At 40.2% G+C, this 25,480-nt stretch overlaps 2 protein-coding genes across 4 annotated transcripts in view; one reads left to right on the top strand and one right to left on the bottom strand.

The window, feature by feature from the left end:
• Positions 1–2,265, top strand: part of IZUMO4 (IZUMO family member 4) — a 30,577-nt gene extending 28,312 nt beyond the window's left edge. The window contains exon 11 of the mRNA XM_070931802.1: positions 2,165–2,265. Coding sequence (XP_070787903.1) covers positions 2,165–2,265 — 101 coding nt within the window. The remainder of the gene's footprint in view (positions 1–2,164) is intronic.
• Positions 2,266–3,349: 1,084 nt separating this feature from the next.
• Positions 3,350–25,480, bottom strand: part of AP3D1 (adaptor related protein complex 3 subunit delta 1) — a 52,974-nt gene continuing 30,843 nt past the window's right edge. Inside the window, exons 14-33 of one of the 3 annotated variants that reach the window (XM_070943916.1) lie at positions 23,835–24,065; positions 23,444–23,675; positions 23,173–23,318; positions 22,800–22,941; positions 22,302–22,373; positions 22,097–22,172; positions 19,907–20,106; positions 18,670–18,743; positions 17,809–17,832; positions 16,556–16,757; positions 15,940–16,002; positions 14,429–14,512; positions 14,007–14,144; positions 13,147–13,194; positions 12,790–12,979; positions 11,007–11,095; positions 10,056–10,141; positions 8,609–8,730; positions 6,199–6,278; positions 3,350–4,520 (exon numbers count right to left, since the gene is read on the bottom strand). In XM_070943916.1, coding sequence (XP_070800017.1) covers positions 4,425–4,520; positions 6,199–6,278; positions 8,609–8,730; positions 10,056–10,141; positions 11,007–11,095; positions 12,790–12,979; positions 13,147–13,194; positions 14,007–14,144; positions 14,429–14,512; positions 15,940–16,002; positions 16,556–16,757; positions 17,809–17,832; positions 18,670–18,743; positions 19,907–20,106; positions 22,097–22,172; positions 22,302–22,373; positions 22,800–22,941; positions 23,173–23,318; positions 23,444–23,675; positions 23,835–24,065 — 2,395 coding nt within the window. In that variant the 3' untranslated portion in view covers positions 3,350–4,424. Of the gene's footprint in view, positions 4,521–6,198; positions 6,279–8,608; positions 8,731–10,055; positions 10,142–11,006; positions 11,096–12,789; positions 12,980–13,146; positions 13,195–14,006; positions 14,145–14,428; positions 14,516–15,939; positions 16,003–16,555; positions 16,758–17,808; positions 17,833–18,669; positions 18,744–19,906; positions 20,107–22,096; positions 22,173–22,301; positions 22,374–22,799; positions 22,942–23,172; positions 23,319–23,443; positions 23,676–23,834; positions 24,066–25,480 lie in introns of all 3 variants that reach the window. The other 2 variants (XM_070943908.1, XM_070943923.1) reach the window with 2 other exon arrangements.

Below are 25,480 nucleotides of genomic sequence, written 5' to 3' on the forward strand. Positions count from 1 at the left end.
AAGGAGAAGGTAATGAAGTTCTCAACCTTGGTTGTTTGCTTGCAGACATTTCATTGCCCAGTAGGCAACATCATCATGCTACTGGGTGTGGGGTTTGTAATGAAGAGGTAAAGAAGGAAAACATAGGAAGAATGGTTGGAAAGCTAGATAACTACCTATCTGAAATCTTGTTAAAGATGAATTCCAATTCTGGGCAGTTGGGCTAGAACAGGGGTGTCCAAACTTGCATCGTCACGATGTCTTCACATGACATATCGCGACTTTTTCCCCCTTCGCTAAACCGGGCGTGGACATAGCCAGTGCCTGACACATCCGGGCTGCGGGCGTGACACCTCTGGGCTAGATCTCTAAATTCCCTTCCAATTCTTACCTACTACAATTCAAAATAGTCTGTACACCTAATACAATCTGAAGATGATAGTGGATTATCGCTCACATTATTCCCAACCGTTATGCTAGCTAGGATTGAAGGAAGTTGGAATCTAATTTCATGGGCCACACACCCGGTTACCCAGAACAGGTGCAAAGAGGAATGCCTTAAGTCAATTTTTTTTTTCAACCATAGCAACTTGTGGATATAGGTAATCCTCGATTTACGACCACAAATGAGCCCAACATTTCTGTTGCTAAGCAAGAGAGTTGTTAAGCGAGTTTTGCCCCACTTTGACCTTTTTTGCTACAGTTATTAAGCAAATCATATGGCCATTAAGTTAATCTTCCTTGACCGAAGTTGTCTGGAAAGTTACAAATGGTGATCACATGACCCCAGAACAGTGCAACCATCATAAATATATGCCAGTTGACAAGTGCCCAAATTTTGATTATGCAACCATCAGGATGCTGCAATGGCTGTGTGAGAAGTGGTCATATGTACCTTTTTTCAGTGCTGTTATAACTTTGAACCAGTGGTGGGTTGCTCCTGGTTCAGCCCGGTTTGGGCGAACCGGTAATGGTGATGTTGTGACATCAGTGAACCGGTTCTCTTATGACTGTGAGATGGGCCCTCCTACCCACCCCCGCATTATACCTACCTTTATTTGTCGTTTTTTAGCCCAGCTGATAGGTGCGGCAGAGTGGATTGCTGCACCTCAGCTGGGCAGAAATTAATACGCTTGCGCGGAGCGATCACACGCAAAGTGTGTGCGGAAAGAGAACCGGTGGTAACACCGGTTGGAACCCACCACTGCTTTGAACCGTCACTAAACAAAAGTTGAGGATTACCTATATATGGAATTCTGGGAGTTGAAGTCCATGTATCTTCAAGTTGGCAAGACTGAGAAAGATTCCGTTTAGTTAAGATCAGCATTTTTTATTGAGAGAATACCACCTCTTAGATCTTAGAAATTCAGAATGTAATTTAAAAACACCCTTTCAAAGTGGCCGCATCTGCCAAACCAGGCCCTCTTTTGCTGAGATGAAATGGAAGAGGCTGATCTTGCTCTTCTTGATTTACACTGTACAATCCTCCATAGACTGTTCCCAAGAAATGTGGCCTTCAAAACTAATCCCCCACAAAAGTAGACTTTTTTAATGTCCCCTTGCTACAGGTTATTTAGCAACTTCAAAATGGCTTCTCTTCCATTAAATTTGGCTAACTTTATTGAACACCAAGTTGTTGCCAAAGCCGACTGATGATTTTAAAAAGGGATCTTTTTTAAAAGGAGACTTCTCCCTGGAGCAATTGGTGTCTAAGTGGAACTTTTAGCCCAGTGGTGTCCAACCTTGGCTACTTTAAGACCTGGGCTTCAACTCCCAGAATTTTCCAGCCTGGGGAATTCTGGAAGTTGGAAGTCCACAGGTTTTAAAGTGAATAAAAGCAGATGTATGTGTCTCAGGATTATGTTGCAGGATCTAATCTGAGTCGGTCTTAAAGTGGCCAAGGCTGGACATCCCTACTTTGGTCAAAGATAATATTCAAGTGAATCACAGCAAAGGGGATGTTGAGTCTGAGCCATATATTTTGATTAGAGGTAATCTACAGGGGGAAAGCATTTCTAATGAACCAAGACACCCCTTAGAGCTTTCTGTGCTTTCCTCAATTTCCAGCCCAAGTCTTGAAGGGCTTGTTTTGTCTTGGGCCAATGTGTGGTGCTCCCCTAACAAATGTGAGACGTTGGGAAGAGCTATTAATAATATCTGTGGGTTTCCTTCTCTCTGTTCATAGGTATAGGAGATACTCTGTCAAAAAACTGGCTCAAAATGATGGCTTTGAAGGATATGGAAGAGGACGCCACTCTCTTAAAACTACTTGAGCCCACTTGTTGAATTGTTGAGTTGCTGTTTCTTTTGTGTAACACAAATGTGACACACAAAATAAAATGAAGAGATCCATCCAAACTGCTCTCCTGATGATTAATCCCACTATATTCGCATGCAAATTGAAGAAGTTTATTTTCTTAATATCCCTGTTCCCCAGCAGTGTGGATAATATCTGGGAGCCTTTCTGAAACAAAATGGACAAAAAAGAAAAGTAATGATAGGCTCCCTCTTACTGGTCTGATTAAAGTGACTGGGTGAAGGTAGCAATGATGGTGGTTCACAATCTTACAAAAGGAACCATGATTAAAACTCCTTTAACATCTGGATTTCAATCCAGTATCTGTTGTTAAGGGCCAGGAGGCAATTTGAACCAAGTGGAAAAAGGCTTGAATACCTTTAAAAATCCTGCATTCACCATTAAGATTCAAGGCACAATTCAAAAGATTTTTAAATTCTGTAAGTTTTGAAATTTTATTCGATCATCTTGACACAAAAAATTCTTACAGCAGCTTTGTGGTATGTGTTTTGTGGGGGAATGTCGATAGTAAATAACTTTTTCTTTTAAACATAACATATTGTACAATTTTCAGAAGAGTTTTAGAATCACTGTAAGAGAACAGACTCTACATGCTAAAGTGACAAGTTTTCATCCAGGAATATATATATTTATATATATAGATATATATATTTAAAACCCACTAACTTCAAGGAGCATTTGCTCTTTTAAGACATTTCTGAATATGCGCAGATTTCCTAACCCCCAACAAAATCTGCACTAATCCACAAAAAGTCAACAAATAACACTCCCCGCCTTGCTCCTTGCAATAACTGCTTCACCAGCCTCTGCTGCAATATTGGGAGAATGCTAAATTATTCTCAGTAAATCTTGCAGCTCGGCTCCCAACAGACATAATTACTGTACTGATATTAAAAAAAAAAAAAAAAAAAAAAAAGACCCCTGACCACACAGAAGAATATTGAGGCACCAAATGTCTTGAAACATAGAGGACATAATGCAAGCCAGAGACCAAAGGATTCTGTTCGTTCCATCCTGTCCCCCCCCCCACTACCCCCCCCCCCAAAAGTTCAGGATTCTAAATATCAGTGCTTGGAGTATCCAATAGTGAAGTTTCACTGTGAGAGAATTTAAAAAAAAAATCGAGTTAAGGGCTGCCATGGTGCAATTTCTCATTCACTTTTAACAACGATCAAGGTGCCCCACCCTATTTGTAACTGATCATCACTAATATCTTCCAATCTTGAAGAGGAGAAAAAGAAGAGTTTGCCAAAAAAACAAAAAAACAAAAAAAAAAACAAAAAACAAACCGCTGGCTGCAACTATGGAGTGAGGACACTTTTAAAACAAACTGTCACTAGATTGTGGCCATCTGCTTAAGTGTGGGCTTTGTAAAAGCTGGGCATGGCAGATTGGCCCCACTGTTGGATTGTTCAACCTAACATAGAAGAAAGGAAAAATAATAATAATCACAAAACCCCCAAATCCACACAGACACAATGACTTTGGACTTCTAATTAGGCTACTTTTCGTTAATTCCAGGAAGGAGATATTGCATTGGACTTGAAACATTCCTGTGGGAGCCCACCCTGATGAGAGAGGATCAACCAATCCCAGCCTGGGGCAGCAGGAAATGCTCTGGAACAGCCGTAGGGAAGGAGGGAAGACGCATCCCAATTGGTTGCAGAGGAGGGACATTCTGACCTTTTTCTCCTTTTAAGTGCAGGGCAGTTTAAAACGATAAATGGAATTGACTTCCTCTCACACCAGGAGAGGCGCAAGCACACCCAGGGATGCTGTTGGGTTTCCAATATGGATTCTGCATCTCCCCTACCCCGTTTTCTCCTTTGCCATGATGTCAATCCAATCGAGGATCTCTCTGCTATAGTTGGATCATTCCAAACGGAGGGGAGAGGAGAGCACAGTCCTAAGATGTGTAAACCGTAACAAAATTAAAACAAAAAATAGAACAAACACAACAACCCAGGAGGGAGGAGAAAATGGAAAACACATGCCCTGGGAGATCAAACATGCGCACAGAGGGAGAGAAATCGAATGCTCCACTGGTATCAGTCCCGTGAGCCTCCTCGGGATGCTGCTCGTCTGGAGGGCCAGAAGGACGAGGGGCTGTGCCCGATTTTGAGAGCACTCAGCATTTTGACAGGGTTTCTTTGAATTCTGACAACAGATTTCCCAATAAGGTTGAATCATCGCATTTCCCATCAATGGACACGGAGTTTTCTCCCTGCCAAAAGGATTCATTGAAGAAGGGGAGGGGGGAGACAAAGACATAGTTTTTTAGGGTTAGATAGCATGATTCTTGGCTCTTTGTTTGTACCCCTTTGTTACATCCAATGCATCTTCCTCCTCCTATTTTCCCCACAACAAGAACCTTGTCAGGTGAGCTGGGCTGTGAGAGAGAGACTGCCTCAAAGTCACCGGCCAGCTTTCATGCCTAAAGCGGGACTAGAACTCATTGTCTCCTGGTGATTAGCACAAAATCACTCAAGTGGTTTTCATGCCTAAAATGAGGACTAGAACTCCTGTAGTTTCCCCCATTTCTAGCCTGGTGCCTTAAACACTAGATCAAATTGTTTCTCATAATCATCCTTCCTCTCATCTGCCTGGAAACTGAATCATGTTTGTTCTTTTCTCCTTTCTTACAAGGAGATTTACCTGTCTGTTAGGAAGCAACTTCACTTCTCCCCTGTTGAAGGGAGGGCCATCCGCATTATAGATTTAGCAGGGAGTCAGACTGAGAGAGGTGTTGAACAGACAAGATTTAACTTTCTCTCTTTAAAAAGCAAATCGAAGTTGGAAGTTGACAAAATATACAACGCTACTAATGCCACTAGCTGTCACCTGATGGCCATCTTCTTTGCATTCCGTAAATGATGTGTTTAAATGATGTGTAGATGCATGTAAGTATTATTGCAAATACAGAGCAACATCTATTGTGTCAATTCCCAAAAATTAAACAATTTCTTTTGCATTAATTGTTGGAACTGATTTATTATTTAATCCTTGATATTCTAACTAAGGATGTTAGACTATAGGTAGACCTCACTTAATGACCATTTGTTTAGAGATCATTCAAAGTTATGACTGTGCTGGAAAAAATGGATTTACATCCAATCTTTGAAGTTGTGATCATGACTCGGGTGCTTGGCAACCTTTGCACAGGTTATGATGGTTGCAGATGTCTGTGGTCATGTGATGTGATGAAATCTGTGGATGGCCTTGAGGAAAGAGGGGAAGAGATGCTGCCCAGGAAGCAAAGTCAGTCATGAGAGGCAGGAGCCCCCCAGTGGCCTAATGGTCAGAAAAGGAATCTTAGTAAGGACAGTTCTAATTGTTCAAGTGGCAGGGGGGGAGTTTATACTTTCAGACAGGATTGCAGGATTCTGATAATGTAGCCTCAACATAAAGTTTGCCTAATCGTGTTTACCTGGGAGAGCTGACAGGGGATCACCTTTTGCGACCTCTGTAGCAAGGTTCCAACAAGCAAAGTCAATGGGAAAGCTGGCAAAAGGTTGCAAGTCAGTCATGTGATGTCTCACTTAAATCCCCGCATGTGGGATTCACTGAACAAACGCAACCGGAAGTGCCAAAACCTCCATTGTAAGTTGGTATGGTCAAGTGATTTTCTGCTTTCTGATCACATCATTTAATGAGAGTGCCATTTTGAATTAGAGTCATTAAGTGAGGATTACTTATTTTAATTGTATTGTGGAAGTAACAAAATCTAGAGATGAGAAAAGTTACTACCTACTATGCCCGTGATTAAAATACCTGATTTCTGCAAAGCATCATATGTATGATGGGACAGTGTCCTATTATGCTTTAGTATTTGTAAACATATGCTAATGCTATCACCATGTATCGGTTGCACAATTTTGTGCTTGACCTGTTCTTGGAGTCACCTTTTTCACAAGTAGGCAGACATGATGGCCCTGGATAGAACGGCTATACATGGATGCACAGGCCCCCATGCGTTCAACAACTGAAAGAAAAAAGAAAATGGTTAAAGGGCTTCCATTCCTCCCCCAAATAAGGCTTTTGGATTTAAAAAAAAAAAAAGAACTGCACAGCTTTAAGGAGTGTGTATCTGCATGAGCCATTGATCTAAGTAGATCAACTATAGTTGGTCACTCAGGCAGAAAAAAATAACAAATGATGGGGAGAGGGAAGAATCCCAAGTACCAAAAATCATGTTTATCTGACTATTTTTTATTGACAGTTGGGATTTGTTCCACTCTTTTTAGTGTCTGCTTTCCTCTTCCATTCTTCAGAAAAGAAACAAGTCATTTTTTCCCAGGGCACATCATTCTCATATATATCCCTGGATTGATGACATCACATTGGGCAGATGCAGCAAAATGACTGAGCCCCAGCAAGTAATTGCACTGAGACAGTCTGCACAGCAAATATGCTACAGTGTAACATCTCTTCTAAGAAGAAATGCTTTTGCCACAGAATTAGCAGTTTTCTCATGGGAAGTCATTTGAGAAGCACTAACAATTACATTTCTCCTTCTAATAATGAGACAAAACTAGCACAGCAACTCACACAATGTTCAATAAGAAGCCACCTGCAAGCTTGCATGGTTTTAATTCCCTTTTTAAAACCCCAAGACATCTCTCTAGGATTTATTTATTTATCGTATGGCACGTTCACATCACATTTCAATAAAAACTCAGAGATAACAATACAAAAAACAAAATAGTCTAAAATATTACAAACCTCTCTAGGAATTCCTAGCTGAGAGAAGCAAATTTTTCTTGTCATTTCAGCTATTAAATTTCCATTAAATTTCCATGGAATTTCTGGAATGAACGTTATTCTTGCTTTTTTACTTTTTTGGATCATAAAGTATTGTTTGCCGTCTGGATTATGAATGTAAATTGTTACCAGAATAACAGAGTTGGAAGGGACCTTGGAGGCCTTCTAATCCAATCCCCTGCTCAAGCTGGAGACCCTACCATTTCAGATAAATGAATGCCCAATCCCTTCTTAAAAATCTCCAGTGTTAACTTGTTATTTGGTTAACCAGTGTTAGGTAACCTACCCTAGGAACACTTTTGAGACAAAGGGTAGTATGTGAATTGAAATCATCATTTACCACAGCCAGCCCTCAGAAGAAATTTGCCCTGAAGGGTGCCAAGGAAACCAGGGAGCCTTTTTGGGTTAACTTGTCCTGTCATTCTCAAGATGAGAACTTTCACTGCCATTTGGAGGTAACAGGCTAGAAAAGCTGGTTTATATCCAGAGCAGAACATATTTACTATGTAACAGATCAGTGTTTCTCAATCTCAGCAAATTTAAGATATGCAGAGTTCATCTTCCAGAATTCCCAGCATGCTGGCTGGGTAATTCTGGGAGTTGAAGTCCACACATTTTAAAGTTGCTGAGATTGAAAAACACTGTAATAGACAATCTTGCATCTGAAAAAGGGGACCAATCTCAGTCAATCTAAGTAAATATTTCCTACTGTCAAGTGATAGCAATTTTGCAGCATCATAGGCGTGGAAAAGCTTCCTGGAATTTAATGTATTAACCAGGAATAGTCTGCATGCAAACCACAAGTTACTTTGGAGTGGGAGCAACAAACTAGCAAGAACAATTTCTATTTTCAGTACCTTTTACAAAATGCTTAATCTCACATTCTTGGTTTACTTCTTTTAAAATATATGCTTTACACATATATAAGCAATTCAAGATGGGAGAGAGAAGCGAATTGCTGCATTATAAAAGAATTAACCCAAAAATTATATTGGGGGACTGAGTTTAAGAGAAAGGGAGCAAAGAAGAAGAATTAGGAAAAAAAATAACTTCAGAAAAAGCAGTTACATTTGTTCCAGCAAACAAAAACTGCACCATACAACCACTATCAGCATTTAAGTATGGCATGCAAGTTTTGGAATTTAGGGTACACTTTCAGAAGGAGCAAACTCTTGTACCCCAAATTTTCAGAATCCTAGTTGGAATGGATTCTGCAAAAAAAAATCCAGTCTTTCACAACCTAATATTCCCCAGATATACTGGGAAGCAACATCCAGAGCTTAGAACTGGGAAACTTTGGAAGTCAGAGTCTCAACAAATGGAGAGAAGCCAGGCTGGGCACATTAATAGGTTACCTCCTGTTCAGTGTTAAGAAACCAGGGCTAAAGACTAACAATGGCTGATTGTCAACTGTCTGAAGAACTTTGAGAAATGAGGATTCGCCAATCTTTGGGTGACCTTGAAGTGGAGAAGTTTATGCCCAGCAGCAGAGTTGTAAGCCAATATGCACAAAACGGTATGAGTCAAGGAGTCTTCTTAGTAGGAACTCACCAGAGAAATGATGGTGGAAGCAAATTTTTGCCAGTAGGTGATGGAAAGGGATGGTGATGCCATCAACCTTAATTGAGCTAGCATGCAGGTCCCCCAACTCCAACAGCTTGGCAAAAGCATCACTGTGGAAAATACAAAGAGGAAGTAGCTTAGATGAGTAGTGGAGGAAGTTGGAAATTACAGAATGACGAACATCTACCTTGACCTATTTCATATTAGAGGGGATTTTAAAACTTCTTCCAAGCTCAGTCCATTTTTACTTTCTGTAATTTGAATAAGAGAACGTATGTAACTAGGAGTTGAACTGTAGAGTCCTTGGTGCTTTCCAGGTTTGGTTGTTTGCTTGCAACCAATGCCTGATGATGATGTTATCTGGTTGGATAGTGAAACATCTACAAGCAAACAATCAAGCTCAGAGAGCACCACACTCTCTCTGTAATCTTCAGGGATGCTTCCTCCATTGGTCATCTGCTTACTGCATTCTTTAGACAACATTAGAAAAAGTCAGATTCAAGGAATAAAACAACAGCTGTTATCATTCAGTTGACAGCAAAATCCTCCAGACAGCTATTTCCATTTATTCATCTACAGGCTCACTACTGTAACAGAAGATATTATGAAATTACTACAATACTGTATATATTGTATATTATTATACTGTACATCTGAATAATCTATTATTCAACAATAATAATATGGAATCTTTTTCTAATTACATTATACTCTGAATTTCTCACATTCTATGCTAATTCTAATGCAAAAGCCAACTATTTCCATTAATTTCCCCACTGAAGTGTTCTCACAGATATGATTAAATACTCAGGAATAGATGCTATGAGGGAAACATGCTCACTTCAAACCATTTTAGCTCTTTCAAGATTTCCTAAAAGATTCTACCTTGTATAGTTGCATGTTGCTTCTCTTTCTTCAAAACTTTCTACAAAACCCACAATGTCTCTGAAAAACTGACAGTCTGCTACTTTCCCTTAATGAACTAGGTATTAATTACTTTTCACTAAATGTACCTACATTTTTCTAGAGTGCTACAGTTGTGATTTTTCGCTACGTCATCCTAAAATCCTACATGAGAACGTATGCCTTTGCAAGTTTTACAAATTTCAAGAGATTTTAAAGAAAACATATTCATTTTAAGAATGTGCAGGGGTAATTTTTGGCTGTGAGAAATATTCTGCTACCCACAGAAATTATGCTATGGATCTCTGTAATAAAGCTCGAGTGTGTGTAACTAAAGCAACATCATATTCTTTCCCTACTAAAGGGTGGTTTGATTCTTCCTACATTCTCACTGAATTTTGTCTGCAAATTCATCATGTCACAGCCACGTCATTGCAAGAATAGTAATGCTGATTTATAGTTAAGAGCACAGTATATTTCTTTCAACAAATGAAGAACACATTGCTTTTCTTCAGGAAGTAATGTAACCTACCTGTAACAGGGCGTCGTAATTAGATAAGAGGCACAACTGAAGTACAGCTTAAAGTCTAACTTTTCATGTGTTGAGCCTTCATCGTCCTGCAGCATAATGACAAATGCAGGTAAACCACAGGACCAAAACCAGTTGTCCAACAAGTGGATGAGGCTTAGTTTAAACATTCTTAAAAGAGCATCAGCCCAAACAGATACTGGGAAGGGAGTCAGAAGGTCACACAGCCTTTAAAGCAGGGGTCCCCAACCTTGGCAACTTTAAGACTTGTGGACTTCAACTCCCAGAGTTCCTCAGTCAGCTTTGCTGGGAGTTGAAGACCACAAGTCTTAAAGTTGCCAAGGTTGGAGACCCCTGCTTCAAAATACTTCATCATCCCAGACATTTTATCCTCTGGATAAAACCCAGGCATTTTATCTTCCTAATATGGCTTAATGTTTGGATTTGGTTCTCTCCTCATACTCAGCAAGAGAAAGCCAACTCCATTCTCCATCACTACCTAGAACAGTGTTTTTCAAACTTGGCAACTTTAACATGTGTGGACTTTATCCCCAACATCCCTTGGGAAACATACTTTTACTCTTCTGGGAGAGTTGCTATAATAGGAGGAAGCCTCAACAAACAGCCTGCAGGGAGCTCATTTCCCACTGCCTTAAGGGAAATATCTCTGCCCATCTACCAGTTGCCCTGAAATTCGAATACAGTAGTCCTCGACTTGCAATCATTTCTTTAGTGACTGCTTGAAGTTACGATGCACTGAAAAAAGTCACCGATGACAATTTTTCATCCTTATGCCCATTTCAGCACCAGGATGAAAAAAACAATTCACCCAAGCTAACTAGTACGGGTCATCTCTTTGAGAAATAAAAAGTTGATGTTAATATCTCTTTAATCCTTTTTAATATTTTCCCAGCAATGAACTACAAGCATTAGCAAAGGATAACAGGTTCTTACTTTGACTATAAATGACAAAGTCCCTTTTAGTTTCTGTGCCATGGCAATACTCTGCAGGGTGAAAACAAACTGGGTTTCATTTGAGACTCCTAAATTTGGGAAAAGACCAAAAAAAAATTAGAATAGGATAACAGGATTTAATTAGATTTATATACAAAGTGAGAATTATATTAAGGCCTATCTTGATTTCAAAATCTTATTTCTCACACTCAGATTTCTTTAAAATACTTAACCATTTTTTCCACTAAAGAGTACAAAGCATTAGCAGTTTAACAATAAACAAAACTATCAATTAGCATTATTTTAATATGTACTAAGGCATGATCACTGCAGATGGGGACTGCAGCCAAGAAATTAAAAGATGCTTGCTCCTGGAGAGAAAAGTTATGGCAAATCTAGACAGCATACTAAAAAGCAGAGACATCACCCTGCCAACAAAAGCGCATATAGTCAAGGCTATGGTTTTCCCAATTGCAATGTATGGCTGTGAAAGTTGGACCATAAGGAAGGCTGAGCACCAAAGAATTGAGGCCTTTGAACTCTGGTGCTGGAGAAGACTCCTGCGAGTCCCTCAGACTGGAAGGCGATCAAACTGGTCAGTCCTAGAGGAGATCAACCCTGACTGCTCTTTAGAAGGCCAGATCCTGAAGATGAAACTCAAATACTTTGGCCACCTAATGAGAAGGAAAGACTCAATGGAGAAGAACCTAATGCTGGGAAAGATGGAGGGAAAAAGAAGAAGGGACCGACAGAGAATGAGGTGGCTGGATGGAGTCACTGAAGCAGTCGGCGTGAGCTTAAATGGACTCCAAAGGATGGCAGAGGACAGGAAGGCCTGGAGGAACGTTGTCCATGGGGTCACGATGGGTTGGATACGACTTCGCAACTAACAACAACAACAAAGGCAGAATGAGGAACTGCTAGAGACAACTACAAATAGTCCTCGACTTACAACAGTTCATTTAGTGACTATTCAAAGTTACAACAGCACTGAAAAAAGTGACTTATAATCATTTTTCACACTTATGACTGTTGCAGCATCCCCATGGTCACATGATCAAAATTCAGATGCTTGGCAACTGGTTCACATTTACGACGGTTGCAGTTTCCCCAGGTCATGTGATCCCCTTTTGTGACTTTCTGTCAAGCAAAGTCAATGGGGAAGCCAGATTCACTTAACAACCGTGTTGCTGACTTAACAACTTCGGTGATTCACTTAACAATCGTGGCAAGAGTGGTCACAAAATAGGGCAAAACTCACTTAACAAATGTCTCGATTAACAACAGAAATTTTGGGCTCCATTGTGGTCGTTAGTTGAGGACTACCTGTACCACTATAGGGCAACTGCATTTGTCATTATCCACTTTAACTCGGAAAATCATTCAACTTTAGAAAATACTCTGCATAATGGGAACCAATTAAAACCACTGTTTCCAGGATAGGCCAATGGGCTCATATTCTGGTCCTCAGGAATACCCTTATAAAGATAGTATGTCATGATCAGACATCCAACATCTTTTGGAGATTATTTGGGCTGACAATGGACCAGCAGCAGCAAGAATCTGTTCAATTCTGAATCCACACCTTTGAAGATTAGTCCCATAAACTGAAACACAAACAAGACTAGGCTATGTTGCTCTAAAAATTTAAGAAAACTTTGGCTCAGACAGAACTATGATATGTCTTCATAAGAAGATATGCCCTGTCCTCCCAGATTCTTTACAAAGTCTCCTTTGTAAAGCTCTTTCCCACCCCCTCTCACCAGGAAGCATGCAGTCATACCAGGAGGGAGCTGAAAAGGGACAGGTATCCCATCATGGATGGAGGATCCTTCCGGCCGCAGCATTTTAGTATTCAGAGAGTCCAAAACGTTCAGCTCCATGCTCTTTAGGAAACTGCTGCTCGTATTCTCAAAGATCACAGAAACTGTAACCTGGCTATCATTCTGGAGGTTCCCCTGGATATCGTATGTCTGCAAAAAAGAATTGTTGGAAGGGAGAGGACACAAGAGAAATTAGGAGCTCCTTGGTGCTGCTGAAAACTGGTTTGGAAAACAAGAGCAAAGCATGGTAGATCCTGATCATAGTTCAGAGAAGTCAAGAGAAACCAAAAATTGGAAAAAGCACATGGGCTACTCACCATTTTAATGTACGGATTTTCAGCAAGGAGAGTATAGCTTGACATAGGCTGGGAAAGAAGGAGAGAGGAAAAGTTAAAGTAAGCAAAAGGGAAAGAAAAGAATGATGTAACCTGGGAGCTGCCTATACAGCAATGAAGTGATCTATGGTTTCAGTGCAGTTTATCTATGGAGATTCTCAGTCATCCAGGTCATGGTTAAAAAAGCACTTTTGGGACAACCTTTTTTCACTTCTCATCCAAGAAGCTTCTTCAGTTCTGACTGAAGAACTTCAGTCAGAACTGAAGAAGCTTCTTGGATGAGAAGTGAAATGTCTTCAAGGCAAAAACAAAGTGCAGTTGCTTTTTTTTTTTTTTAATTTGATTTATATGCTTTTGAAAAAGCACCTTTGGGATTTCAATGCAGTAGATTTAACAACCAGGTAACAGCAATAGCAATAGCACTTAGACTTAGCACTTAGACTTATATACCGCTTCACAGTGCTTTACAGCCCTCTCTAAGTGGTTTACAGAGTCAGCATGTTGCCCCTAACAATCTGGGTCCTCATTTTACCCACCTCGGAAGGATGGAAGGCTGAGTCAACCTTGAGCCTGGTGAGATTCAAACTACCAAACTGCAGTCAGCCGGCAGTCAGCAGAAGTAGCCTGCAGTACTGCATTCTAATCACTGAACCACCATGGCTCTTAATGGTTGATTACAGTCCCAATATCCTCAACTAGGGGATGGGGAACTTTCTGTAAAGGATCAGATGCTGGGCAAAGCTGCTGCAGAACCATGCCACAGCAATCAGGTCTTCCGGAATCTCAGTATCCCAGCTGTTGAACGATTACACTGATCTCTCTGCACTGATCAGATTTCTCACCGGCAGTGGCTCTTCCTCCAGAGTTCCGTTCTGCACAGATTCCGTCTGTGGCTCATCCCCCTGGTCACGACGCTTTGAAAGCTTCTTCTCTTTGGATTTTTCCTCCTTCTTATGCTTCTTCTTTTTATGCTTGGATTTCTGTAAGTCCACATAGACCAAAAGTCAGCTTCCTGGTTCCTCAATTGCCTCTTGGCTCACCAGTAAAAGCTGTTTATCTTGGACAAGTCATGTATCTTCCAGAATCTGCTGTTAAAACTCATGCTAACCAACCTAGCCCTCTGCCTAAGATACTGCTGATCAAAGACAGTTATAGCAGATTCAAACCATACTGAAAATATTCCAAGATACAGGTTGCCATTGTCAGCGACTGGTCAAGAAGGGTCCATTACCAGGCAATATACAGAAAAGCGGAGTACACTCACCTTTCCTTCATCTTCTTCCTGAAGTTCCTCCTCTTTCTTAGGTTCTTCAGGTTCCATCGGATCTACACTGACTTCAGGCAGGTCCTGCTAAAGAAACAAACTGGGATAATGAAAGCCAGCTTGGTCTAAGATCTGGGAACATTACAGAAAATATGTGGGTCAAGTCATCCAGGTATGATCCCTGTTCATATTAGTCCAAATGTCCTCAATGTAGTTGGCTTCCTTCTCTAAGCCTCCTTGGGAATGGGCCACACAAAGAAGCCCACCAACTGAAAGTCCATGCCAGCATCTTTGCTTACTTAATGGGGTCACCAAGTTCACTCAAAGCACATCCTATGTAAGGCAGAAGAGGGCAACCTTGTATGTAGCCAGCTCCTGCGGGTGTGTGTGAAAATGACGTAGCTGAAAGAAGCAGGGCTAGATTTTCCATTTCCTTTTTTTGCATTTGGCTTTCAGGTGTTTTGACTAAAATAGAAATGTTAAGCTTATTTTACTGCTTAGTTTTGTAAAAAAAAAAACAAACATCACCACTAAATAAATAAAACCACCTTCTCATAATTTGAAAGTTTGTCTCCAAAATTCGGTAGTATAGTCATGGGGAACTCGGTTGACTGTAATAAAAGGGCCTGATAAGTCACATATGATCTGTGGGTTGCCCATCCTAGTTATAAGAATTTATTATTTATTTATTTATTAATTCAATTTTTATGCCGCCCCTCTCTGAAGACTCAGGGCGGCTTAATACCTTAATAGTTCTCAATTTGTAATCAATGGCCACAACTCCAACTATGAGCTCACAAAAAGATACTCTGCCTTATTACCTGGCCCCCTTTTCTGTCAACCAGGGTCTCCTTAGGATACAGCATGTGCAAAGGGCAGGGATTTCTCTCAGTTGTAAAGTGTCTTGGAGAAAATAAGTGAACAGCAGGAAAAAAAACCCACTTCTCTCCCAGCCTATATATATGCACTTCTGTATTTTAGGAAACACAAAAAAGCATCACCTGTCCAGGAAGTTAATAATGTAAAAGCATGGAAGAAATCATGTTTTTTTTTTATTGCAGGGGATAATACTTCCTCTAAAGTTGCAGTTGTTGTTATGGGGAGGAGGGTAGAGGGTAGAACCTCCCGCAGGAAACAGAATGCTTCCTCCTAAGGCAGATGATGCTTTAAAGAAGAATGTTTTTTTTTCCTCAAGATCACAAGGAAAAGAAATTCACTTCTATGCACCCTCTGAAGTCATAATACTCATCACTGCTAATGCTCCCCTCACCAAATTTGTAGATTAAATGCAAAGTTTAATTTAGCAATATATTTAATTTGGATCCAAAATAGCAAGGGAAGGAAAGGATGCCACGAGTCTTTTTTGTGACATAATAAATGATTCACCCAGTTCACCTGGATTCTCTTTGCTAGAACTCCCTTCTCTTCCCTGGAAAATTGGAACCAATATTTTTAGAGAAGGAAATATTTTTCAGAGGTTCCGTTGCACATTCTATCAAGGAGAGACTAACCTTTGCCTCCATGGCAGCAACAGGTGGCGGGGTATCAGAAAGCCAGAGATCCACATCTTGAGCCTGAAAGAACCACCCAAAAAAGTATTATAGACAATTATTATAGGACAACCTCAAGCATTCAAAGCACATATTCTTCTATAGGGCTCCCACACTGCACTAGGCATAATGTCGTTTGCTCTGTTTGAGCTCAACATGAGATATGAACTCAGCCACTGTGATCCAGAATAAACATTATGTGCCCCACAATGTTTACAGGAATATTGTATTAATGCTACAGGTGCAAGAGTTGCCACCATCTGGCAGTTCATGGTTACCTACTGTGTGATATGCAAATGAACTGCAAGGTATAGTCATTTAAATCTCAATCTAGAATTCTGGTTGTATCTGCAAATATGCCGTGTTTGTTCAGAAATATTAGAGCATCTTTATTATTTGCACTGTAAATATTTATAATAAATAAATGCATAAATATTATAAACAGTATATAGAGGTTTTTATTAAGTCAGAATGTTTGAAATATGCTACATTTCATTGTTCCTTGTGGGCACCTATGCCTATCAAGAAGCTCTTCTACTATTGTAAAAAATATGACAGGCAGAAGCAAGGAAATTACCTTTTTGTCGTCTTCATCGGCTTTTCTTTCTCGCTCTTTCCTTTTTTCTTTCTCCTTCTCTTTCTCTTTGTGTTTCTTTTCCTTCTTTTTCGGTTTCTTGCTTTTCTTTTCAACCGCGGGGGCCTGCGTTTCTTGAGGAGATTTAAGGTTGTCGGCATTTCGATGCCTCTGCACAGGAAGTGCCTCACTGTCTGTTAAAGGCCTTAACAAAAAAGATGGTAAGATCTTCAATGAAATTCCACCAAATATCTCTCCCAGCTTCCAAAAACAGTTCAGGGTCAACACAAAATGTCAGAGGGAATTAGTTCCACTACATAGGATGAAATATAATTCAAGACAACCTAAAGAGCATCACATGAAATTAAGTGATGTTTATTGAACAAAATTGTTAGGATTCTATTTGTAAAATTCTTCAACATAAAAGCAAGCTTTTAAATTCCAGAAAGTGAAAACTGAGAAAATTTCATTTAGCATTTTCCCAGATGAAAAGGTGCGACATTTTAAAAATTCAGATCATTTTAAATATAGAGTTGTATGGTCTGAAAAAGAAAAACACAGCTTCTTTCCAGATTATTTTTGTAATCACATTCAGAAAGCTTGAAAATGTTCCTTAATGCAAATATGGTAAACTTTTTATTTGCTCACTTTTAACTTTTTCAGAGCAGAATTGCAATTTATTCATTCCCCCCATCCCCTGCTTCCTCATGGCCAGAATTTCTGTTAATGACAAATACAGAACTTCTGTGAAAAAAATTGTCAGCCTTTATTAAGGGGAAAAACAATTGAGAAAAGAAAATTATTGCCCACTTGAAATGCATAATTTAGTCTTCCTGTCAATTTTGCAATTTGTTGTATTCATCTTGAAGCAATTGGAGATTCCTCCTTGGTACAAAATTTTAATCTTGAATCTCATTTTACAGAAAGTGGATGGAGGAGTAGAGGAAAAGGAACAGCTCACACTGTAAAGCCCAACATTTCTCTCAACCAAATACCAATTTTCAAATCTCTGCTCAAAGATTGGGAACGTGTGCAAATGAAGTGGCAGGGCCACTATTCTCTGACTGAAATAAGATTGATTATAGGATTCAATAGTTGTGCAGCCAATCATCATAGACTGACTGTTTTATTCCAGACTATAAATGTAGAGATTTGGTGTAAAGTTTTCTGCATAAACAGATGACATTTGCCATGTTGTGTTTTACAATGCTGAACAGAAGCAGTTAGCCTTCCACGCTGATGAAGAGGGAACTTACCTGCCAGAACTCTCTGAAATCAGACTGTGTATGAGAGACAGACAGACAGGAAGAAAAACAGTATGACTACAAGATATGATAACCTCTGGGGATGGAAATAATCCAAAGGCAAAATACAGAAATTCTACCTGATTCCAACAATGTCTTTCAGTGTTGAAAAACAAATATTTTTTGCCTCCATTTGAAATTTAGGGAACTAATATAGTAAGATTCTCCAAATCCCATCAAGACTAATGAGCATGGTTAAAGCTCAGGACAGAAGAGATGCAGTCTAGAAACATCTGGAGAGCTGCGGGTTTCTCCATTCCTTCTCTAATGGCACAAGGAAGATCCAAGCCTGCAATCCTCCCTTTGTAAGGCCCTAATAGCAATAGCACTTAAGACTTATATACCCTTTCACAGTGCTTTACAGCCCTCTCTAAGCGGTTTACAGAATCAGCATATTGCCTCTAACAATCTGGGTCCTCATTTAATTGACTTCAGAAAGATGGAAGACTGAGTCAACCTTAAGCCGGTCAGGTCTGAACTCTTGGTAGTGGGCGGAGTCAGCTTGCAATACTGCATTCTAATCATTGTGCCATTACTGCTCTTGAATTCCCTTAATGCATCTTCATGTTCAGATCTCAGATGTACCAACATAACATTCAAATAACTATTTGAACTATTTGAATAACCATTCTATAACTAAATTTATAAAACCAGCAGTTTAGGAATCAAAGTCCAAGTCTTTAGCTTGTCTACTTTAATTTATGGTGAGTACACCACGTTCAGCATTCAATAAATCCCACACTCTGTCACATTCAGCACTACATTTTGGCATGAATTTAAGAGGGTTGTGCAAGAGCTAAGATTTGTACTCACTTATCTAAATCAATATCCAGTGCCTTGTAGGGATCATTTGGATCCTTGTCATCCTCATCACTGGGCAGAGCATTCTAGATAAGAGGCATAAGAGGGAGAAAATGAGTTTATGTAAAAGGGAAAAGTATTGCAATCCCTGTTTCTCCAGGGTGATTTATTTTATTTTGATTTATATGCCGCCCTTCTCCGGAGACTCAGGGCGGCTTACAAGGCGTTAAGCAATAGCCCTCATACTTTTATATGTTTTATACAAAGTCAGCTTATTGCCCCCACAAACCGGGTCCTCATTTTACCTACCTTAGAAAGGATGGAAGGCTGAGTCAACCTTGAGCCTGGTGAGAATTGAACTCGCAGTAATTGCAGGCAGCTGGAAGCTAAATACTACCTTTAACAGTAGCATTAGTTTGCTGTGCCACTCAGGCTCCCGAGAGAAATTTAGATTTCTCCTGTTTATGGTGTCCTAAACCAACTAATCCCATTTCTATAATTCCCCCTCCCCGCCTTATCAAACAGTTTTGGTGACAAAAGCAACACTGGTAAAAGTATTTGTTGGCAGCAGTTCATATTTATTTCATTCTTTGGTGCATGACTTATAGCGTACTAGCTTTGAATGCTAGGAAGATAGCCTATTTCGCTGAAAAACCAACATCCATCTACAAGCTGTGCCATTCTTGTAAAATATATAAAGAACAGGGTAACGTAATTTTGTATGACCTGGGGCCTCATTCAAAAGCTCTCTAACAGTGGTCAATCTGAACCTGTGGCAGATATTTCTTCCCTGGGGAGACACTAAGAGAAAAAAGAGAGATTGAGAAAGAGAGAGTGAGCAACTGTACCTACTTGAGGCTGTGCTTCATCCCTTATTTCTGCCAGGCTCTGCCCACCATTTACAGGGCTAGGCCCAGATCTAGCAATTGGCTTAAGGGTCACACAATGGAGCAGGAATGTGAACCAGAGTGCCCTTCATTTATTTATTTATAATCGGCCTTTATTATTTTTATTTTTTATTTTTATTTTTATAAATAACTCAAAGTGAGGAATATACATACTCCTTCTTCCTCCTATTTTGCTCACAACAATGACTCTGTTAGGTGGGTTGGGCTGAGAGGGAAAGACTGGACCAAAGTCAGTCAGCCGGCTTTCATGCCTAAGGCAGGACTAGAACTCACAGTCTCCCGGTTTCTAACCTGGCGGATGGAAGTCTGCAAAGGAAGGCTCAACGCCCTGCAGCACTTACTTCTGGCATCTCCTCTGTGATAATATCCACGTGCTGGGCGGGTGCAATATCCTCATCGCTCTCTGTGTGCAGGGAATTGTGGCGACGGTTCTTGCCCCATTTTTCTTTCTTCTGCTTCTTTTTCTTCTTGTCTTTCTCCAGTTTCTGCTGGTGCCGTCGCTCTTCTTCCAGCTTCACGTATTGGTCAGATGCTGGTAAGCCTGATAAGGCCAGAAGAGAGAAAAGTAGCCTCTAGAAGGGATTGTATGGAGGCTGGCTACTGAACAAAAGACAGCTTAGAAAGGAAAGCTTTCACTTTGATTAAGGTCCTGTCAAAACAACACGATTTAAATTCCGCGAAAAAGTGACAAGTCTGAAGAAACTGCAAACTTTGCTAATAGATGATGCGCAGATGCATCATTGATCATCCTGTCTGAGAGAAGAGAAAATATCGAACCATATCATTTCCACCTGCTATCTTTATAATTACATAAGACAGTGTTTTTCAACCTGGGCCGCTTTAAGATGTGTGGACTTCAACTGCCAGAATTCCCCAGCCAGCAGATGGAGAAACACTGAGTAAAATAAAGTAACACTAAGAAAAAGTTGAGGTCTCTCACCTGTCACCTATCAGCATTCATTTCATAAAGTTATTTGAAATATTTCATTAAACCGAGTCATGATATAAATTATAACCTGGAAGTATCCAAACCTGCCTATTTTTCTTTCCCCCTGTTTTTTCCTTGTGCATTATGTCTTCTAGATTTTAAGGTTCTAGATGGGGACTATCACACTACAAATAATTCTCAAGTTACAATGGTAACTTGCCTTGTGGTCATTAAGCAAATCCATGATTTGCTATTGGTGTGCTTTTGCCAAAGCTGTCAGGTTTCAGCAAAATAGCAATAGCAATTAGACTTATATTCACGGTGCTTTTACAGCCCTCTCTAAGCAATTTATAGAGTCAGCCTATTGCCCCCAACAATCTGGGTCCTCATTTTACCCACCTCGGAAGGATGGGAGGCTGAGTCAACCTTGAGCCTGGTGGGATTCGAACAGCCAAATTGCAGGCAGCTGGCAGTCAGCAGAAGTAGCCTGTAGTACTGCACTCTAACACTGTGCCACCATGGCTCATCACTGTAATGTGGTCACAAGACTGTGAGATGCTGCAAACAGTCATAAATTCAGCCCAGCTCCAGTGAGGGAGGGAGGGAGGCGACTGTTGGAATTTCTGATTCAGATTGAAAATCGCCTTTTTTGGTTGGTCATAACTTTGAATGGACATTAAGTTGAGGACTATCTGTACTGACTTTTTAAAAGTTGGTTAGGAAGTTTTTGACTGAAAAGCAGGATACTAAGATCATAAACTGACTGATTGAATTAACCAGTTAAATGTTGCAGTCCTTAAAAAGAACTGCTGTTTTGAATGTTATTGTCTGTCTCTATGTTGCACTCCATTTTTAAGGATTTCAGTTTATTGTATTATATTCTACAGGACTTTGAAGTGCATTTTAATTTTTTTTACTATTAATAAGAACCCAATATAGACCAGGTTCAGAAATTGCATGAATTTCCCTGACAACAGCCATTCATGCCTTGAACATTGAACAGTTGGATTACTACAACACACCCTATGTGGCTAGATTTTAAAAACAGAAATATTATGCCAGGCATGACTATGCCCACATTTATTTTGCCCAGCCAGCTTGGTGGCATTTTGTGTAGTTGCCCCCTCACTTGGGAAAGTGTTTCTTTCAGAAATGCATGCAGTATTCGTGCATTCTGTAAAATGGTTAAAATTTGTTTATGCTATCCTAGTTTAGGTCCTAAATCAAAGTCATAGATTTAGGGTGTATGTATCACATATATACATGTGCTTCTGTGTCAAGAAACATACTGTAAATAGTCCTGGAAAGGGCATGAATGCTGGGAATTGGCTTTCCCGGAGAAACAGAGGGAACTCTGCCCAATCTTCTGTCCTTCTCTAAGCAGCCAGAATGCCTTCTTTATTAACTATGCTCATGACCTGATTTTCAGATTCCTGTACCAGATTTTTTTGAACTTCTGAAAACTTTGGGGTTTCTCCAAGCCTCCTAACATCTCCCTATCTCTAAATGACAATTCCATAAACAACGGCCTTCGAATCTGACCAAGGAATATAGACGAGATGCTAAGCAAATGATGCTGAAATCCGCCATAAAATTCTCTTACCAGGAACTTTTAAAGGAACAGAGAGATCGATCTGAACCACAGGTATGTGCTCAACACCAGGGCTATCCTGGTACCTCTGGAGAAAGCAAAAAGAAGAGGAATTTAGTATGAATGCCTGACAGATGCATGCAGAAAACTTACATTAAAAAACCCAATTGTTAGATAAGTATCACTATTTTTATTCCCCCAGATAAGCCTTGTTTACCTTTTGTGGAGATGGAGAACTTTTAATGTAGAATGGATTGTTTGCCTGCTCCTGTTTCCTAACTTCTCGGCGCTTTAAAACACAAAAAAAGCAAACAAACAAAAATATTCAGAACTAGGATTGCTGTCATTTGGGTTTCATTTATAAAAGGAAATTCAAAGATGTTTCTTCTCCCACTTGAATAAAAACTAAGAATCCCGGATCAATGTAGAAAAGTCACTTGCATTGTTAAAGAGCAGGTAAGGATTGAATAAGTTACAATCAGTCAGACAGCTTCAGTATTTCAATCAAAGGACCAGTCCTGTTTTAGTACATTTTCCCATAAAAAAAAAAAGTTAAAATGACTAAAATTTTGTTAAATCGTGAAACCACACATACAAAGTTCCTGGGGGTCCTTCAGGACAAATTATTTTTTTAAAAAAATGCAATGAACTTTGAAGCCTTCCTCCTGCCACTTTATGCACACTGGAACTGGCCCTATCCATTCACCCAGCTTACCCTGGCCAGCTCCTCCTCATCCATTTCAGGCTGCCGTTGCTTTGAATGCCTTTGCTCTTCGTCGTGGAATATGGTCCTTGGTTTTTCATCTTCAGAATCGCTGTCTGAAGGTGGCTCATTGATCCAAGCATCGAGATCCAAACTATGAAAGGAATGAATCTATTTCAGGTTATGTGAGAAGATGGCAGCCAATCTTTTAATCTTCATCCTGTTCTTAAAACAAAGGTTGCCAAGCACCCCACCCCGCATAATCATAAATATCATCTCCTGGTTCTTCTAAGCTCTATGGCTTATGAGATGGGCCAAGGCTACTTAGGCTACAGAGCTGGACACTTAATATTATCATCCTACGGGAAAAAGCAGAGCATCTCACCCTTCTGGGACTGGAACTTTCTTCTGAGCTTTAGGTGCAACGGGGTTAAGCTCCCCGGCAAATAAGGCAGTCACTTCTTCAGCCACAGGAACCTCTTTGATCTGAAGCTTCTGGATGTACTTCATGAGCTGGAGGATGCAGGAAGCCTAAAGATCAAGAATGAATGAATGAATGAATGAATGAAGCTTTCCTTTCACTCCAAACCCAGCAAAATGCAAAGCTGAAAAGTCAATTTGGAAAAAAGAAAAAGAAAAAGCCGGATTTTTCTTACTCTCTCCTGGACTTCAAGATCGGCGCTCTGCACAAACTGAGGCAGACGGTCAATCATCATCTGGGTTGCCTCCTGGGCCACTTCCTTCTCACCAGCCTGCTCCTTTTGCTGCAGAATTGAGGCATAAAGCTTCACCATGTTTTGGACATAAACTGCTTGGATGTGGCCTGGAAGAGTGGTCACTTTAGGCCGCAGCATGGCTTCGAGGGTCTGCTGGGGTTCTTCAAGGTGTCTGCAGTGAAGAGGAAAGCTTAGGGAGTTTTTTCCCACCCTTGTCCAGGACAAGAAAAGGGAAGTCACAAGAAATGCTTCAGACATCAGGGACAAGAAGAGAGAACTTGGCTTCTTGAAAACCCTTCCTTTTCACACCACCAGATTCCTGGGCACTTACTCTGAGAATTCTCCACATATCCAAGCTGCGGCGTATAGCACCTCACAGATTCCATTCCTCTGCGTGTTGCTGGCCAGCAAGTGAGCATTGTCCAGAAGCATGGCCATCTGGGACACAGCGAATTTGCGGATGGCCTTCACTCGGATTGCCACGTCTAACATCTGGGAGGCAATGAGATGGCCATGCCTTGTACCTTCCAGCCGTGTCAGCTCCACTAAGATGCTGATGTACCTGAAGCGGATAAAAAGAGGGTACCAATGTGCAAGCAGAGAAACCAAGGGGAGACTATTATTATAAAGAGGAGGCCTATTGGCAAATTTCATGCACGCTTCATGTACACTGTGATTTTCAACAATTCAAATGTTAATAGCTCTATTATCCTTACAGCTTCTACACTCAGAAATACTTTACTTACCGCTTGTTAATTTCTTCCTCAGCTTGCTTTTGGTTTTCAAACTCTAGTTCCCAGTCTAGGTGCCCCTCCCCACATCATTATATGGCCATTGGTAGCTTCTGCTTTTTCTGTTCCTCTCTTTGTTTGTTCTGCCTAGCCTTTATCTGCCTGTATCAGAATGGCTCAAAAGTAGTTAGCTACAGCTGCCTGCTCCAACCCTCCTGTGATGCCAAGGCTGCTCCAACACCTATCTCCTCACAAAATCCTATTAGAGCCATATATATATACTGCATTATTACTAATTTCTAATTTCACACAATGCTGAATTAGAAATAGATAAAATTTTCTTTGTGTGTTGTCTCTCTCTGCGTGTAAAACAAGCAGCCTTTGTTGATTGAGATTTTTTTTTACCAATTTCTTTTTTAAAAAATCATAGCTGTTAAAAACAGACTTTGTGGCTCTAATTATGAGGAAACCCAAAATAATCCAATATAAAGTGCACATTCTGAGGAAGCAGCAATTAAGGAAAGCAAAAAGATTGAGTAAGACTGAAAGATTAAAGGATGGGAGGCACATTTGGGGAAGAAATACTATCCATAAAAGGGAAGAAGCAATAGAATATATAATATGTAGTTTGTTAGCTATTCTTTGGTTCAAGAGCCCTCCGTACCACATCTCCTTTATGGGAATTTCCTGCAATGGCTGGAATTTCAAAGCCTGGTTGTAAGTCCCTTGGTTCAGCACCATCATAATTTTGAACAGCTGCTGAACAAATAGATACTAAGTGAGAATTACCATATTTTTCGGAGTATAAGACACACCTTTTTCCCAAAAAAAAGAGGGTGAAAATCTGGGTGCATCTTATACTCCGAATGTAGCCTCACCCAGCTTCTCAAATGGAGATTTCAGAGGCTGAAAAAAACCCATCAGAAATGAAGCTTCAGAAAAGAAGCCCCCAAACAGAGCTTCAGAAAAAAACAAAAAACAAAACCCAAACAGAGCTTCAGGGGCTTTTTTTCTGAAGCTCTGTTTCGGAGACTTTCAGAGGCAAAAAAAAAAAAAAAAAAAAAAGCAAGGCACAGAGCTCACAACCAAGGAACCTGTTGCTAAAATTCACCTCTAGGAACAGCTGATTGGGGGTATTCTGGGAGGCCATCCACCTGCCAATCAGCTTTTTTCTTATTTTCCTCCCCAAAAACTAAGGTGTGTCTTATACTCCAAAAAGTACGGTATCTGTATTATGTAAGATTTA

Source organism: Pituophis catenifer, unplaced genomic scaffold (genome assembly GCF_029215685.1).
Source record: "Pituophis catenifer annectens isolate HBS135680 unplaced genomic scaffold, rPitCat1.0.hap2 SCAF_1, whole genome shotgun sequence".
Taxonomy (NCBI): Eukaryota; Metazoa; Chordata; class Lepidosauria; order Squamata; family Colubridae; genus Pituophis; species Pituophis catenifer.